At 32.3% G+C, this 14,665-nt stretch overlaps 1 protein-coding gene across 2 annotated transcripts in view; it reads left to right on the forward strand.

Moving 5' to 3' along the window:
* LOC126884258 (uncharacterized) overlaps positions 1–14,665 on the forward strand; it is a 75,684-nt gene that overhangs the window by 41,702 nt on the left and 19,317 nt on the right. For both annotated transcript variants that reach the window (XM_050650192.1, XM_050650193.1), the window contains exon 4: positions 9,051–9,227. In XM_050650192.1, the coding sequence (XP_050506149.1) occupies positions 9,051–9,227 (177 nt within the window). The remainder of the gene's footprint in view (positions 1–9,050; positions 9,228–14,665) is intronic.

The following is a 14,665-nucleotide window of genomic DNA, read 5'->3' on the forward strand; positions in this document are numbered from 1 at the left end:
GTATCCATGTTTTTTATTGTGTTGTTTAGCAATTGCTCTTCTATGAAGGTTTTATAAGAGGACGTAAGTTTTTCACTTATTTTTTATATTAAAAAATCTTATCTTAAATATGTCCTTTTAGGAAGCTCTGATGATGACACGTTATGTGTCGAAAGTACTTAGCTGATAATAAAATATTTTTTACACACTATCAAAAGTTTTTTTGAAAACATACACCTGTTTGCCGTTTTGACCTAAATAAGAATACACTAAAAATGGATTTAATTTACGATGTTTATATACCTATAATAGAAAAAATTGTCATTCCAGTTCGATCGCATCAAAGACTTCTTTTCAAAAAAAAAATTGTTCTTGACAAAATCGACAAATTGTTAACACGTTCTTGCGTCATACTCGATGGGAAATTATTTTTAATTCTTGACATTTTCGAAAATGACCTTTCAGCGTACACGTTGGCAACTGGGAAGCACAAATAAATGTGCAAAGCAAATAGTCCTGTCGCCAGGGGGGTACAACGGCCTCCTTAATTCAGATGGACTTACCCAAGTTTTTTTTATATATTTTGACCCGTAGAATACGAATTTTTTGGGTAACAGTTGATCCTGATGTCGATAAGATTGTTATAGACAAAGAACTTGAGGAATTACATAACAGCGCTTTCTCGCAAAACAAAACATCTTTTTGTATTTTTTGGGTCATTTTAAGCAAAAAATATTCCTACAAGTTTTTTCGTAGAATGCATAGTTTTCGAGATAACCGCGGTTGAACTTTCAAAAAATCGAAAAATTGCAATTTATGAACCCGAATAACTTTTGATTAAAAAATAAAGTAGCAATTCTGCTTACCGCATTTGAAAGTTTAAGTCAAATTATATCGGTTTTGATTATTTGCATTGCTAAAAATTAATTTTTTTATTGTTAAACTAATCTATTAAACACATAGTGTTTCCCGTGCCTAATACATACGTTTGAACGCATGCTACGTAGAAATTGCCTCGCTTGCACTTGTAGCTACCCTACCTACTCGTTCGATTTTAAATGAGAAATCATAGAAAACATCACTCACATACTAGGTGTTTATAGCTTTGTTTAACAATAAAATAATAAATTTTTAGCAATGCAAATAATCAAAACCGATATAATTTGACTTAAACTTTCAAATGCGGTAAGCAGAATTGCTACTTTATTTTTTAATCAAAAGTTATTAGGGTTCCAAAATTACAATTTTTCGATTTTTTGAAAGTTCAACCGCGGTTATCTCGAAAACTATGCATTCTACGAAAAAACTTGTAGGAATATTTTTTGCTTAAAATGACCCAAAAAATACAAAAAGATGTTTTGTTTTGCGAGAAATCGCTGTTATGTAATTCCTCAAGTTCTTTGTCTATAACAATCTTATCGACATCCGGATCAACTGTTACCCAAAAAATTCGTATTCTGCGGGTCAAAATATATAAAAAAACTTGGGTAAGTCCATCTGAATTAAGGAGGCCGTTGTACCCCCCCTGGCGACAGGACTAAAAGTCAAAATTAGGGAAAATATCTTTCAATCCACTTAGTGCAGCCACTGAAGGTTTTCACCTCCGATTTCGTTGAACCTCCATCGATTTTCATGAAAATTGGTGAGTAGTAAGAGGATACCTCAAGGAACAAAGGTGACATGATGCCAACTTGCGCTTTTACCGTGGTGGTGAAAACTACCACTTTACGTGAGGGTGAAAATAATAATACCATAAATCGATAGAGAGACCAATTCTAAGCCAAATTTGTTATATAAAGTTATTAATATAAATCAATACTTTTTGAGTTATTAAAGATCAAAAGTTTCATTTTTTCGTAAAAAAATGCATGTTTTAAAGCTGTTCTTCAGGTATAACTCAAAAACTGTAAGCTTTTACAAAAAAGTTATTATTACCAAAATTGAAGATTTTAAAAAGCTGAATACACTCCTCACTTAAAGAACTAAACTAATGTTAATTCAAGGTCAGTTTTCAAGTAAGTATTCAAGTTTAAATAACGGGAAAACGATGCATTTTATAAAATATAGCTGCTAAGCACTTGTCAAAGTACTTCGGAGTACCCATCAAACCCACATAACAATGATGTTCGTATCATGTTCTAAGCATATCCTACCAACATTCGTCGAAGTGTATCCTTTTTAGTATATGCGTAGCGTAGTACAAGCATAGCATGTACACTTCGCGTCATATAAAACTGGTACACTTTTTTTCCCAATGTAAACCTGTGTTCAGACTGACAATTATTGTTCGTGAATCACTTCGTTGTTGCCATCACAGATAACGGAATTGCACTAAATCTAAATACAAAAAAATAACGTTTAAAATGTATATCTCGAATTGTAATACATATATTTAAATTACACACTTGTTCACTGTAAAAGTTATTCATTTTGTATTAATTTCAAATTTAATTTTTAATTTTTCCAGTGTGTTTTATTTATTCTACACAACTTAATGCAGTTTTGTCCTACAATTTACGAGAAACCAATCACACCTCTCGATTTGACATTAAACATAATAATTTAAAGTCATGTCAAGATTTATTATCTATCATTATTTTTGAATTGAAATATTTTTATAAATTATAATAAAAAACGAATCAATGTATGGATACTTAATTTAGATGACGGAAAATTACAATTGTTTTAGTTTTTAGTGTATTAAAAAATGCGGTCTGTCGCACACCCGTTTTTACCTAGTTTGATATAATATTTTCGTTGAACTGGCAACTTTGCCCTAGAAATTGGAATGACACTTGTGACAATATCAACTTACACAACTTGAAAAACACGATTTTCGGTTATAAGAGTTGTACCAATTTTTTTTGACGCGAAGTGTACCATTAAAAACATTCTAAATTTCATGTTCTTTGCATGTGCTTCAAAGAATATTCTTGCACCGAATATACTGAGCACATTCGTGTACGCAGTATCTCGGAATGTTCGTAAAAGTTTATTCTTAGAATATACCTTAATCAAATACTTTTAGTATATGCGTAAGTATATCCAAAAGTATATGCTTAACACATACTTGTATATACTTTTAAAATATCTTAAAAAGAATATACTGTATGTACCTACAGGAAGAAGAATAATGTTAGCCTATAGGTTATCAACTTCATTTAGAATAATTAATAAAGTTTAGGTATTTTGGTAGGTACTACTGAACTATCTAATTCATTTTTTAAACCGTTTTAGTTGTATGGTAAAAAAGTTTAAAATTTAATTCTATTGAAGGAACATGAGAAATTCTCGTTTCATTTTCAACTGAAATGAATATAATATACCATGAGTATTTTTAAGCATAATTTTATTTTTAACTACATTAGGTTCAGGTAAAGTCCACAACCAAAAGACGTGAAACGGGAATCCGGAAACGGCCATTCATTGTCATTTTTACCCTTGCATTTTGCATTGCATATTATACCTGCACAGCGGAAGGGGGTAGTTAACAAATAACAAGGGCAAAATATAAAAATAGTTTCCAGTACAGTTAGTTAGGCATTTGTGTCTACGCTGTTAGGACGAAGTGAAGACGAAGTATTTCTAGCTACAAGGATTAAAACATTTTTAAGAAAATACATAAATAACTTTTTTATTTTGTTTGCCGGCAGCTTGAAGATAATAAATTCATATTGGTACTTCAATATTTCCTAAATACCTAGTAAGTAAAAGTATGTATATAGATACCTATAAATTTTAGTAATTTACATACATATTATATATTTGGCTATTATATAATATATAAGCAGCATTTTTATTTTGATGTGCACATAATAACTAAATATATTACTTATAGTTTATATATACCTACTTACCCATATAATATTTATTATACATATAATATTTATACTTACTTTTTACGTAATATTGTAGAATGTAATAACTACATTCTCATATGCAATTAGAATATTTATGTAAATATAATATATTAGTAGAACCTAGGATGAGATTGGGTGATGTTGAAAAAATACTTCTGAGAAATATACAGCACATCCTTGGAATATTCTTCCCATATACTAAAAATATGTGCGATAGTACATTCTAAGTATATAAATAAAAGGTATATAGCACTTCCTTGGAATATTCTTCCCATATACTAAAAATATGTGCGATAGTACATTCTAAGTATATAACTAGAAGGTATATAGCACTTTCTTGGAATATTCTTCCCATATACTAAAAATATGTGCGATAGTACATTCTAAGTATATAACTAGAAGGTATATAGCACTTCCTTGGAATATTCTTCCCAAATACTAAAATATGTGCGATAGTACATTCTAAGTATATCAATAGAAGGTTTATAGAACCTCCTTAGAACCTTCTAAAAAGTATGTTCTTGGTATATACTAAAAAGAAATGCGGTAGTACATTCTAAGTATATACATAGAACGTTTAAGTACTGTAATGTAGTATATACTTAGTATCTTCTCTGCACATTCGCAATGGTAATTACGCATATTCTTAATATATACTTTTTCTGAAAAGTATGTTCTGTGAATCTACTAAGAACAAGAAATTGTTATGTGGGAATGAGCTCCAGTAGAAGTTAATAGCATCACAATTAAGCAAGTTATGATGAAAATAAGAGACCCCTTTAGAACTCTTTAGGAAAAAGGGAAAAATAAAACATACGCCATTATATCATTTTTCCCATCTAAATAATTAAAACATACGCCATTTCCACACAAATAAAAATTTATAGTAATCCTTAGAATTTCTTTATGTTAGCATAAGTAATGATTTCAACAATTTTGACAGGTTTAGAATGCATATTTTTGAAAAAAAGATGTAGTTTAAAAAAATCAGAATTTTTAAAATTATCTTAATTTTCATTTTCTTTTGATAACACTGGTCAACATGGAAAAATGAACAGACACTCTGATGGGCGTTCTTAACTAATTTTGGGTCGCTGAACTCGAATATGACCTCCGTTTTTTTCCATCACCCTCCATTTTTCCGCTCCCCCCTATTCTTGCCAAAATAGTGGTGAAATAGGTAAATTTCGTTTAATTTGCTCATTTCGCCGCGATAAATGCCAGCTTATAGATTAAAATTACAGTAAAATAATGATTAAGATTATGCCCAACGATAAACATAATTGGGGATCCGAGGGGGCGAAAAAAGGGGAAGAAAGGGGTATTTTTCTGAAAAAAACGTAAAAAATCAGCATTTTTCAGTATTTTTTTTGGAAAAAAAAGCGACATTACAGGCCTTTTGCCATTTTTTACACCTTCCCACTACCCCTTTGCACCTTCCTATCTCTCTTTTTCACCCCCCCCCTTCTCTCTTTGACACTACTTGAATTCGCAAGCAAGCACCTGTCAGTTGCAGTGAGCGTGTTGTTCGAGACAGACTGTCTCGAAGTTTTTAAAAGTGAGGTGTTTGCGTTTAGCACACGTGTTTTTTTTTCTGTGCTTCAAGTACATTTCTTTGTAAAGTTTTTGGAGTTACAATGCCGCGTTTTTGTAAGAATGATGTGAATTCTTTCTGTTATATTTGTGGAGAAGTAACTTTTAAGAATCAAAGGAGACCTTTAAATAAGATGGTTCGAAAAGCTTATGAGCATTAGTTCGGTTGCAAAGTCGGGGATCAAGACAAGCCATGGGCCCCAAAATTATGTTGCAATAGTTGTTACACTAATTTAAGTTCGTGGTTACGTGGGAAATCACGTCCGATGTCCTTCGCTGTACCAATGGTCTGGCGTGAGCCCACTTCTCATGCCGAGGACTGTTATTTTTGTATGACGAAAATATCTGGATTTTCGCGAAAATCGAAACGTACCATCACTTATCCGAATATCCCTTCGGCAATTAGACCCGTGGAACATAGTAATATGCTGCCTGTTCCCATACCACCCGTAAACTACACCCTAGATGATGAAGAATCAGCAACTGAACAGAATGCGTCACCACTGGAAGAGGAGACCTCACATGGGAGCCAAGATGGAGACTACACGCCTAACGGTTCGAACGAACCACAACTTTTTACTCAGGAGGAATTGAACGACTTAGTTCGCGATTTAGACCTGCCTAAAATAAAAGCTGAGCTTCTTGGTTCACGACTTCAGCAGAAAAATCTCCTGCAGAAAGATGTCAATATTACGTTTTTCAGAAAAAGAAATTCCGCCTTCATTTCTTTTTTCTCGCGAGATGATGATGATGAAGATTTAATTAGCTGTAACAACATTGCAGGACTAATGACTGAGCTAAAAATACCATACGTATCTGAAAACTGGAGACTTTTCATTGATTCCTCAAAAACTAGTTTAAAAGCGGTTTTACTTAATAATGGAAATGATCTACCATCGGTCCCTGTTGCCTATGCAACCAGTATGAAGGAAACATATGACAATCTACGAAAAATTTTGGAAAAAATTAGTTACGATCATCATCAATGGAATGTTTGTGCTGACCTCAAAGTAGTGGCAATATTAACTGGATTGCAAGCTGGATACACTAAATTTTGTTGCTTTCTTTGTGAGTGGGACAGCCGTGCTAAAGATCAACATTATGTGCGAAAAGACTGGCCCTTGCGCGTGAATGATATTCCCGGTTGTAAAAACATCGCTTTTGGTGCCTTAGTAGACAAAAAAAAAATCATTATACCTCCACTTCACATTAAGCTGGGCCTTTTTAAACAATTCGTTAAGGCTCTAAATAGGGATGGTAAAGGATTCTTATACCTGAAGCAAAAATTTCCGCATATAAGTGATGCCAAAATCAAAGAAGGCGTATTTGTGGGACCCCAGATTAAACAGTTATTTGATGACGATGCTTTCTCCAACAGTTTGTCAAGAAAAGAGAAAAGAGCCTGGGAATCTTTTGTTTTTGTTTGTCGCAATTTTCTTGGAAACAAAAGGTCAGATGACTATCAACAACGAATTGATGAGCTACTTAAATCTTACAAGGCTTTAGGTTGCAATATGTCATTAAAAGTCCATTTTCTCCACTCCCACCTGAGTTTTTTCCCGGAAAATTGTGGAGCCGTTTCGGACGAGCATGGTGAAAGATTTCATCAGCAGATTGCCCAAATGGAGAAGAGATACGCTGGAAAATGGAACCCTAGTATGTTGGCGGACTACTGTTGGACTCAAATTCGAGAAACACCGGAGGACGCTTACAAAAGGAGAAAAATTTCCAAGTAGATGCAGGTATGTTTTTTTTTCAGACTTTTTGATTGCTTAGCCTTATGATTAATTTCAATACTTTTTCTCCCCCTCCACCTTGTCTAATCATATTTTTGTCATAATTCTCAGATACAATCAAAACCACATAAGAGTTTGTTTCAAATAAATAGGTAACTTCTTTTTTTTTTGTACATCCATATTTATGTTTTTTTTTTCTTGTTGAAGAACGAGGGGGCTTTAAGGGGGGAGGGTGAAAAAGAGAGATATGATGATGCAAGGCGGTTCAAGGGGGGTATTGGGAAGGTGTAAAAGGCCTGTAATGTCGCTTTTTTTCCAAAAAAAATACTGAAAAATGCTGATTTTTTACGTTTTTTCAGAAAAATACCCCTTTCTTCCCCTTTTTTCGCCCCCTCGGATCCCCAATTATGTTTATCGTTGGGCATAATCTTAATCATTATTTTACTGTAATTTTAATCTATAAGTTGGCATTTATCGCGGCGAAATGAGCAAATTAAACGAAATTTACCTATTTCACCACTATTTTGGCAAGAATAGGGGGGAGCGGAAAAATGGAGGGTGATGGAAAAAAACGGAGGTCATATTCGAGTTCAGCGACCCAAAATTAGTAAAGAACACCCATCAGAGTGTCTGTTCATTTTTTTTCAATTTATTTTGTTGACCAGTGTAATAACTCCAAAAATATTCAATATACGTAAAAAGTGATATATGTATAACCAAATTTTAGTTATTTCTGAATCAAATATTTTACCTTTTTACTATTTCTGTAGGGTAAAAAATAACCGAGATAGAGACGTTTAAAGCTTAAATTTTGCTGCAAGAACCATGTAACCTGGGCAATTTAATCTTTTATTTTTAAAAAAGTATAGGGTTTAAAACATTAAATTTAACTTTGTTTAATAGCCATTAAAATTAACTTTCAAATAGCTTTTAGGCAAACCTGATATCATAAAAATTAACGGAGTTATTTAAAAAAAAAAACAACTTTTTTGGAAAAATTTTTAAAAGATAAATTTTGAACAATATTTGGTGCATAAATTTTAATGCTATCAACTTGTTCGGGGGCGCATTTGATAGATATTTCTAAATACTTTGACAAATAATAATGTTTAATAAGGTTATGTTATAAAATGCATCATTTTCCCGTTATTTAAGCTTGAATAATTAGATTTGGGTATTCGCCGACAAAAATATACATTCAGTTACCTAGAACTCACTATTAGTTAACATTAAAAGGTTTTTCCAGTAAGGAGGTTAGCTCATTTTCTATTAGGTTTATTTTGGTAATAATAGTTTTTTTTGTAAAATCTTATAGTTTTTGAGTTTTTTATGAAAAATCGGTAAAAACATGCATTTTTCTCACGAAAAATCAAAATCTTTGATCTTTAATAACTCAAAAAGTATTGATTTATTTTAATATCTTTATATAACAAATTTTGCTTAGAATTTGTCCCTCTATCGAATCCTGGAGATATTTCTAATAAAATAATTTTCAATCCCGAAAAGTGGTGGCAAGTTGTGGGAATCCACCCCAGGGTAAAATCGTTGACACCATGTCACCTTTGTTCCTTGTGATATCCTCTAACCACTCACCAAATTTCATGCAAATCAATGTATCCTGTTTATTTTAACACTGATGATGATTTTGTAAGCAAATCTATAACGTTCTGTTGTGATGTAACCCTTAAAGGGATTTTAAATTAAAGTTTTTATACCTTTTACAAAGGATTTTTTCAATAAAATTTTTGTGATTATGATATACAGCCAACTACGGAAAAATTCTTTTTTTCCTTGTGGATTTATTATTTCGTTAAAAAAATTACCAACACTAAACCTGCTTGAAGCGGGAACAGAATTATTTTTTTATTTTTTTATTTGACAGGTATCCAAGACAAAGAGCGAATACTTAAAATAAAAACTGAACATTTCAAATTACCAGAAAATTGGATCATTCCAGAAACTACCCAAAGACGGGAACACCGCAATCCAGTTCTGTTAAACGAATCAGCCCTGGATCCACCATTAATTATTATCCCTCCAGATAGTTTGGGGCAGAATGGTACAGTAAAACTAGCTTTATCTACTAGTCTAATCAACAGCCATTTTCTCGTGGAATTTTGGGAATCAAGGTCGATCTCCTTAAAAATTTGGATTTAGGTAGTATTTATAACCTTTTTCAAAATCTACTCTACGCCGCGCGCCGAAGCATGCTTTTGCTGTGGGGGTAAAAACAATCCCATCTAGGGGATGAGAATTTTTTCAATCAAAATAACTATGGAAGTCGATAGATTGACCAATCCTGAGTAAATTTTGTGCTATTAAATTATTATACAAAGTCAAAGTTGATACTTTCCAAGTTATTAGCGATTGAAACTATGCATTTTTCTTTGAAACAACTCACGTTTTATAACCGTTTTTCATAAATAACCTAAAATTTTTTAATTTTATAGAAAAAATCATTAAGAAAAAAATTGTTGCTATTAAAAAATAAAGGGATTCGCGTCAGAAAGATCTATGTAAACCCAATAAAGACCGAGCCATTGCTCTTTAAAGTATAGTTATTTTCGATGAGCCTCGAAATCGAGAAATTTCAATCTCAGATAACTCGAATGTGGTGCAATTTTTTAGGAAAACTTAACAGACATCTTTTAAAGTCCTTTAAATTGCAAAGAAAGAAATTCGGAAAGGCCCATAGTGTGATACCTGGAGAAATCGGAGAGAAGAGGATATGGGACTACTGATGAGGGGGAAAAGACCTCCGAAACCGGTATATACTCTTCCTGCACTCTCCAATTTAACCAGAGTATTATGCAGCTGCTGCATTTTCGTGTTGAAAAGAAATTGAAAATGTTTATACATTTTTAATTAATTTACTCTTTTGTAGGAGTATTAAGGAATCTTTCTTGTTGGAACTTTTACCACGCTGAGCAGATGAGTTGTGAATTATTTAAAATTCTGGCATCCTCGAAAAATATTTCCTCGGCATTCTGTTTGATTAATAAATTTTAAAAATCTCAGGAGGTGTAACCGAAGAAAGTATTCCACCTGTTGTCAATCTGGTGGTATGGGAACGATATTTATTGTCGTTTTCTGTTCTACTTCGATTGATAACTTACTTTGTTTTTCGGTAGGTGGCTCTATCCGTGACATTTCTTTCTTTGCAATTCGGAAAGGCCCAAAGTGTGATACCTGGAGAAATCGGAGAAAAGGGGATATGGGACTACTGATGAGGGGGAAAAGACCTCCGAAACCGGTATAGACTCTTCCTGCACTCTCCGATTTAACCCGAGTATTATGCAGCTGCTGCATTTGCGTGTTGCAAAAAAATTGAAAATGTTTATACATTTTTAAATCTAAAACTATTCGTAATATGAAAAAATGTTTCAAATATTAATTGTAGGATTTTTTTTATCGAAAATTTGTTTTTTTTTTGTTTTTGTATCACTTATATTTATTTAAGAAAAATTCAATTTATTTTAAATTATAAAAAATGTCATTTTCGATTTAATCAACTATTTTTTTTTTCTAAACTGGGCATTTCAAACCGGTCAAATCACATGAATCGTTTCAATTATACCTAAGTAAAGTTAATTTTAAGTGGGAAGCTACTAATTTCTATTAAAATTGTAATGACGAGGGTTTAATTGTTACATTTCAAAAAAAGCAGGAAGCAACTTTATTTTCGTCATAAGTCAGTCAGTTCTTATGCAAAAAACTTTTGTCAGAGCTCATTTGAAAGATTTTTTTTAATAAACTTTAAAAGATATCTCTCAAGTTTTCCCAAAAAATTGCACCACATTCCAGTTATTTGGGATTTAAAATTCTCTATTTCGAGGTTCTTCGAAAATAACCATCCTTTAAAGAGCAATAACGGAATTGGAATTTGCAGATCGTATATGCCTTTTAACAGAAAAAAGACAACACATGCAACGCAAAACTGAAAAAGTTTCAGAGGCAGGGAAGAAGGTCGGGCTTAACATAAACGTCAGAAAAACTAAGATAATGAAAATAAATACACCAAGAGGAATATATTACTGGGAGGTACGGAATTAGAAACGGTAGAGAAATTTAACTACTTGGGCAGCATTTTGAACAACAAAGGAGGGACGGAGGAGGACGTAAAACGGAGAATAGGAATAGCTCAAAACGAATTCAATGCTAAGTAAAATGTGGTCTTCACATCAGAAAACAAGTAAAACCAAGATAAGACTATTCAACAGCAACGTGAAGAGTGTGTGACTGTATGGAGCAGAAACATGGAAAGTGTCAAGAAAATGTGTCGGACAGATGCAGTTGTTCATAAATAAATGCCTAAGGAAGATTCTTAACATTTACTGGCCAAACCGTATATCAAACCAAAACCTATGGACAAGAACTAACCAGGAACTTATATCTAAGATAATATGCAAAAGGAAATGGAGTTGGATGGGGCACACACTAAGGAGACCTGACACAGACAAAGCGAGGCAAGCCCTAGAATATACAACACATGGAAAGAGAAGACCAGGTAGACCCGTAGAAACGTGGAAAAAAGTGTTGAGAAAGAAACTGATGCTATTGGGAAAACCTGGGCAGAAATAAAGATCAGTGCAAAGGACAGGACAAAATGGAGGCAGGCAGTTGACGTCCTATGCTCCGCATGGAGTGAAGACGAATAAATAAGTAAGTAAAGAGCAATAATTCAGTCGTTATTGATTTGACGAAGGTCTTTTTGACGCGAATATGTTTGTTTTTTTTATTGGTTATAATTTTGTCCTTAGTATTTTTTCTATAAAATAATTTTTTTTAAGTTATTCATGGACCACGGTTATAAAACGTGAGTTTTTTCAATGAAAAATGCATAGTTTCAGTCGCTAATAACTTGGAAAATATCAACATTGCAATCAAAAATAGAACAAAATTTACTCAAAATTGGTCAATATATGGACTTCCATAGTTATTTTGATGGAAAAAATTTTCATTTCCTAGATGGGATTGTTTTCACCCCCTGAGCAAAAGCCCGGTTCGGCATAGGGTAAATTTTGAAGGAGAGGGTCAACCGAGCTTAAATGCAAAATTTTCATTAAAATCGGTGTTGATTCTAAAAATTCCACGGTTTTAAAGTTTTTTACCGCAGATGACTGGTCTATACAGTGTACACAATGACATTTAAATGCAAATTACTTTTACTATTTATTTTCAATCTGCACTGACCTAGGTATGGCTATTAGAGCCACTTGGTATCACAAAAATATTTATATTACATCTTAGTCTCTACACCTTAATAAATTTCACAATATCTGGATCTACAATATAGCTGATGTAATTCAAAGTTATATCTTCCACGCCATAGACCCTTTTCATTTACTTACTTACTTATCCTCTTCATTCCCACTGGAACATAGGGAAACTAGAATCTACTCTCACTCTCCATTTTTGGTGATCTTGTGCTTTTTCTCTGACTTCTTTCCAGGTTAGGTCGACGTTTTCTGATTCTTTAATAATTGTTTTCTTCCATGTCTTTATCGGCGTCTTTCCGTTTTCCTTGAGGTTGGAATTCCAATGCTTATTCTGTTATGTCTGTGTCCGGTTTCCGCAGAGTATGGCTCAACCATTTCCATCTTCTCTTTCTTATTTTTTTATGTATTGGTTCTTGTTTAGTTATTTTCCATAAGTTTGAGTTTGTGATCAGGTTGTACCAAACTATTCTTATAATTTTTCTTAAGCTTTTAGTGATGAAGAATGGAAAATTTCCAGTATTGTGTTTTGCTATTTTCCAAGTTTGTGATCCGTATAATCAGTAGCGTACTGATAGATCGGCGGGCCCTGGTTCCAGTTGGGATGCGGGCCCGCCCCCCAATAAAAATACAATTGTATATCAAAAGTTTTTAATAAACATTAAATATAAATCATATCATAATATATCATAAAATAAATAATATTAAGTGATACATATTGTGCCGATATGTGCTTTTGACCTGGGAGTGAGTTTCACCCCTTCTTGGAGGTGAAAAAAATACGTTCAAAATAAGTCTGCAATTGGACAAACTGACTAATTCTAAGTAACTTTAGTTCTATAGAGTTTTTCTGATTAAGGCAATACTTCTCGAGTTATTTGTGAGTGAATAATATGTTCATTTTTCACGAAAAGAACACCGTTTGAGACGGTTTTTAAAAAAAACCTATCAAAAAGTGAAAAAAATGGTGTACATATATGCAAAGTCTGTAGACCCAGGAGAAACAGAGTTGTAGGTAATGAAAAGTAGGTTGTTATTCGCAAATTCCAATTAGAATAATATTTCAACGTAAAATAACCAAAAAATGAAGCGCTTTAGGGAAAAATTCATCACAGCTTTTTTAAAGTTTTAAAAAAAGCTTTATTTCTGTATTTTTTTAGTTTCTAGCATCAGTAACGCTCAAATTAAAGTTGGTTCATTTTTTGGTAAAAAAATCGTAAAAATCACCCCCTAATTAGCATCCCAAATGAAATTATTCCTTACTGCTTCACAAATTATTAGACTTATTATTGTATACATGATCTGTAAGTTTTATAGGTTCAAAGTGCTCATTTTTGAAAAAAATTAGTTTTAAATTAAAAATTTTGAAAAAACCTTTTTACTTAAATACGTATTCTATAGGAATAATTTAAAAATTATTTGTGATACCAAAAATCGCAACTAGTAAAAAAATATTGGTTTTACTATTGTGAACATTTTGGACATTTTGGTTTCCTGTAGACAAAAATTGGTTAGATAAGATATGGCTGTTCAAAATTTGCATACAGTCGTGATTAGTAATTCGTTTAAGCCCATTTTTGAACCAACGAATACATATCTTATAAACAATACATAAGTAAAGTAATGTGTAAAAGGGTAACGATTAATTTCATTTCGGATGCTTATTAGAGGGTGATTTTCACGATTTTTTTACCTACCAAAAAAAAAGACACCAAAATTATTTTGATCGTAACTTACTTACTTTTGATGTTGTAAACTTTTTTTAAAAACAATGTAATATCAAAACAGTAATTTAATATTAATTCTATCGTTTTTCATACTGATATGAGAACTCAAATGAAATAAACTCAAAAATTTTCTACATCTAAATCTCCAATCATAATTAAAAACCTTAATATCGGAACATTAAAACAGCTTTTAAAAAATGAACATTGGAATGAATTGTATATCAACAAAATAGATTCTCAAATTGCATATTATGGTACATTTATAAATAAGTTCAATAATTGCATACAAACCTCTAGGGACATAAAACGGTTAAATAAAAAAATATCAAAAAAAAACCTTGGATAACGGTAGGGTTGATATTTTAACAAACGACGAGATTTGCTTAAAAAGAAATTAGTGTATGTATTTATCCTTATTATCCTTACCACTACATACAGTGGAACCCCGATAAGTCGGCCTCCGATAACCCGGAAGTCCGGCTAACCCGGACTGATTTTCATCAGACAAGAGAAACATTTTTTCAGTTTTACTGAGTTTTTTAGCAAGAAATAAA

The sequence above is a fragment of the Diabrotica virgifera genome, chromosome 5 (assembly GCF_917563875.1).
Source record: "Diabrotica virgifera virgifera chromosome 5, PGI_DIABVI_V3a".
In the NCBI taxonomy this organism is placed as follows: Eukaryota; Metazoa; Arthropoda; class Insecta; order Coleoptera; family Chrysomelidae; genus Diabrotica; species Diabrotica virgifera.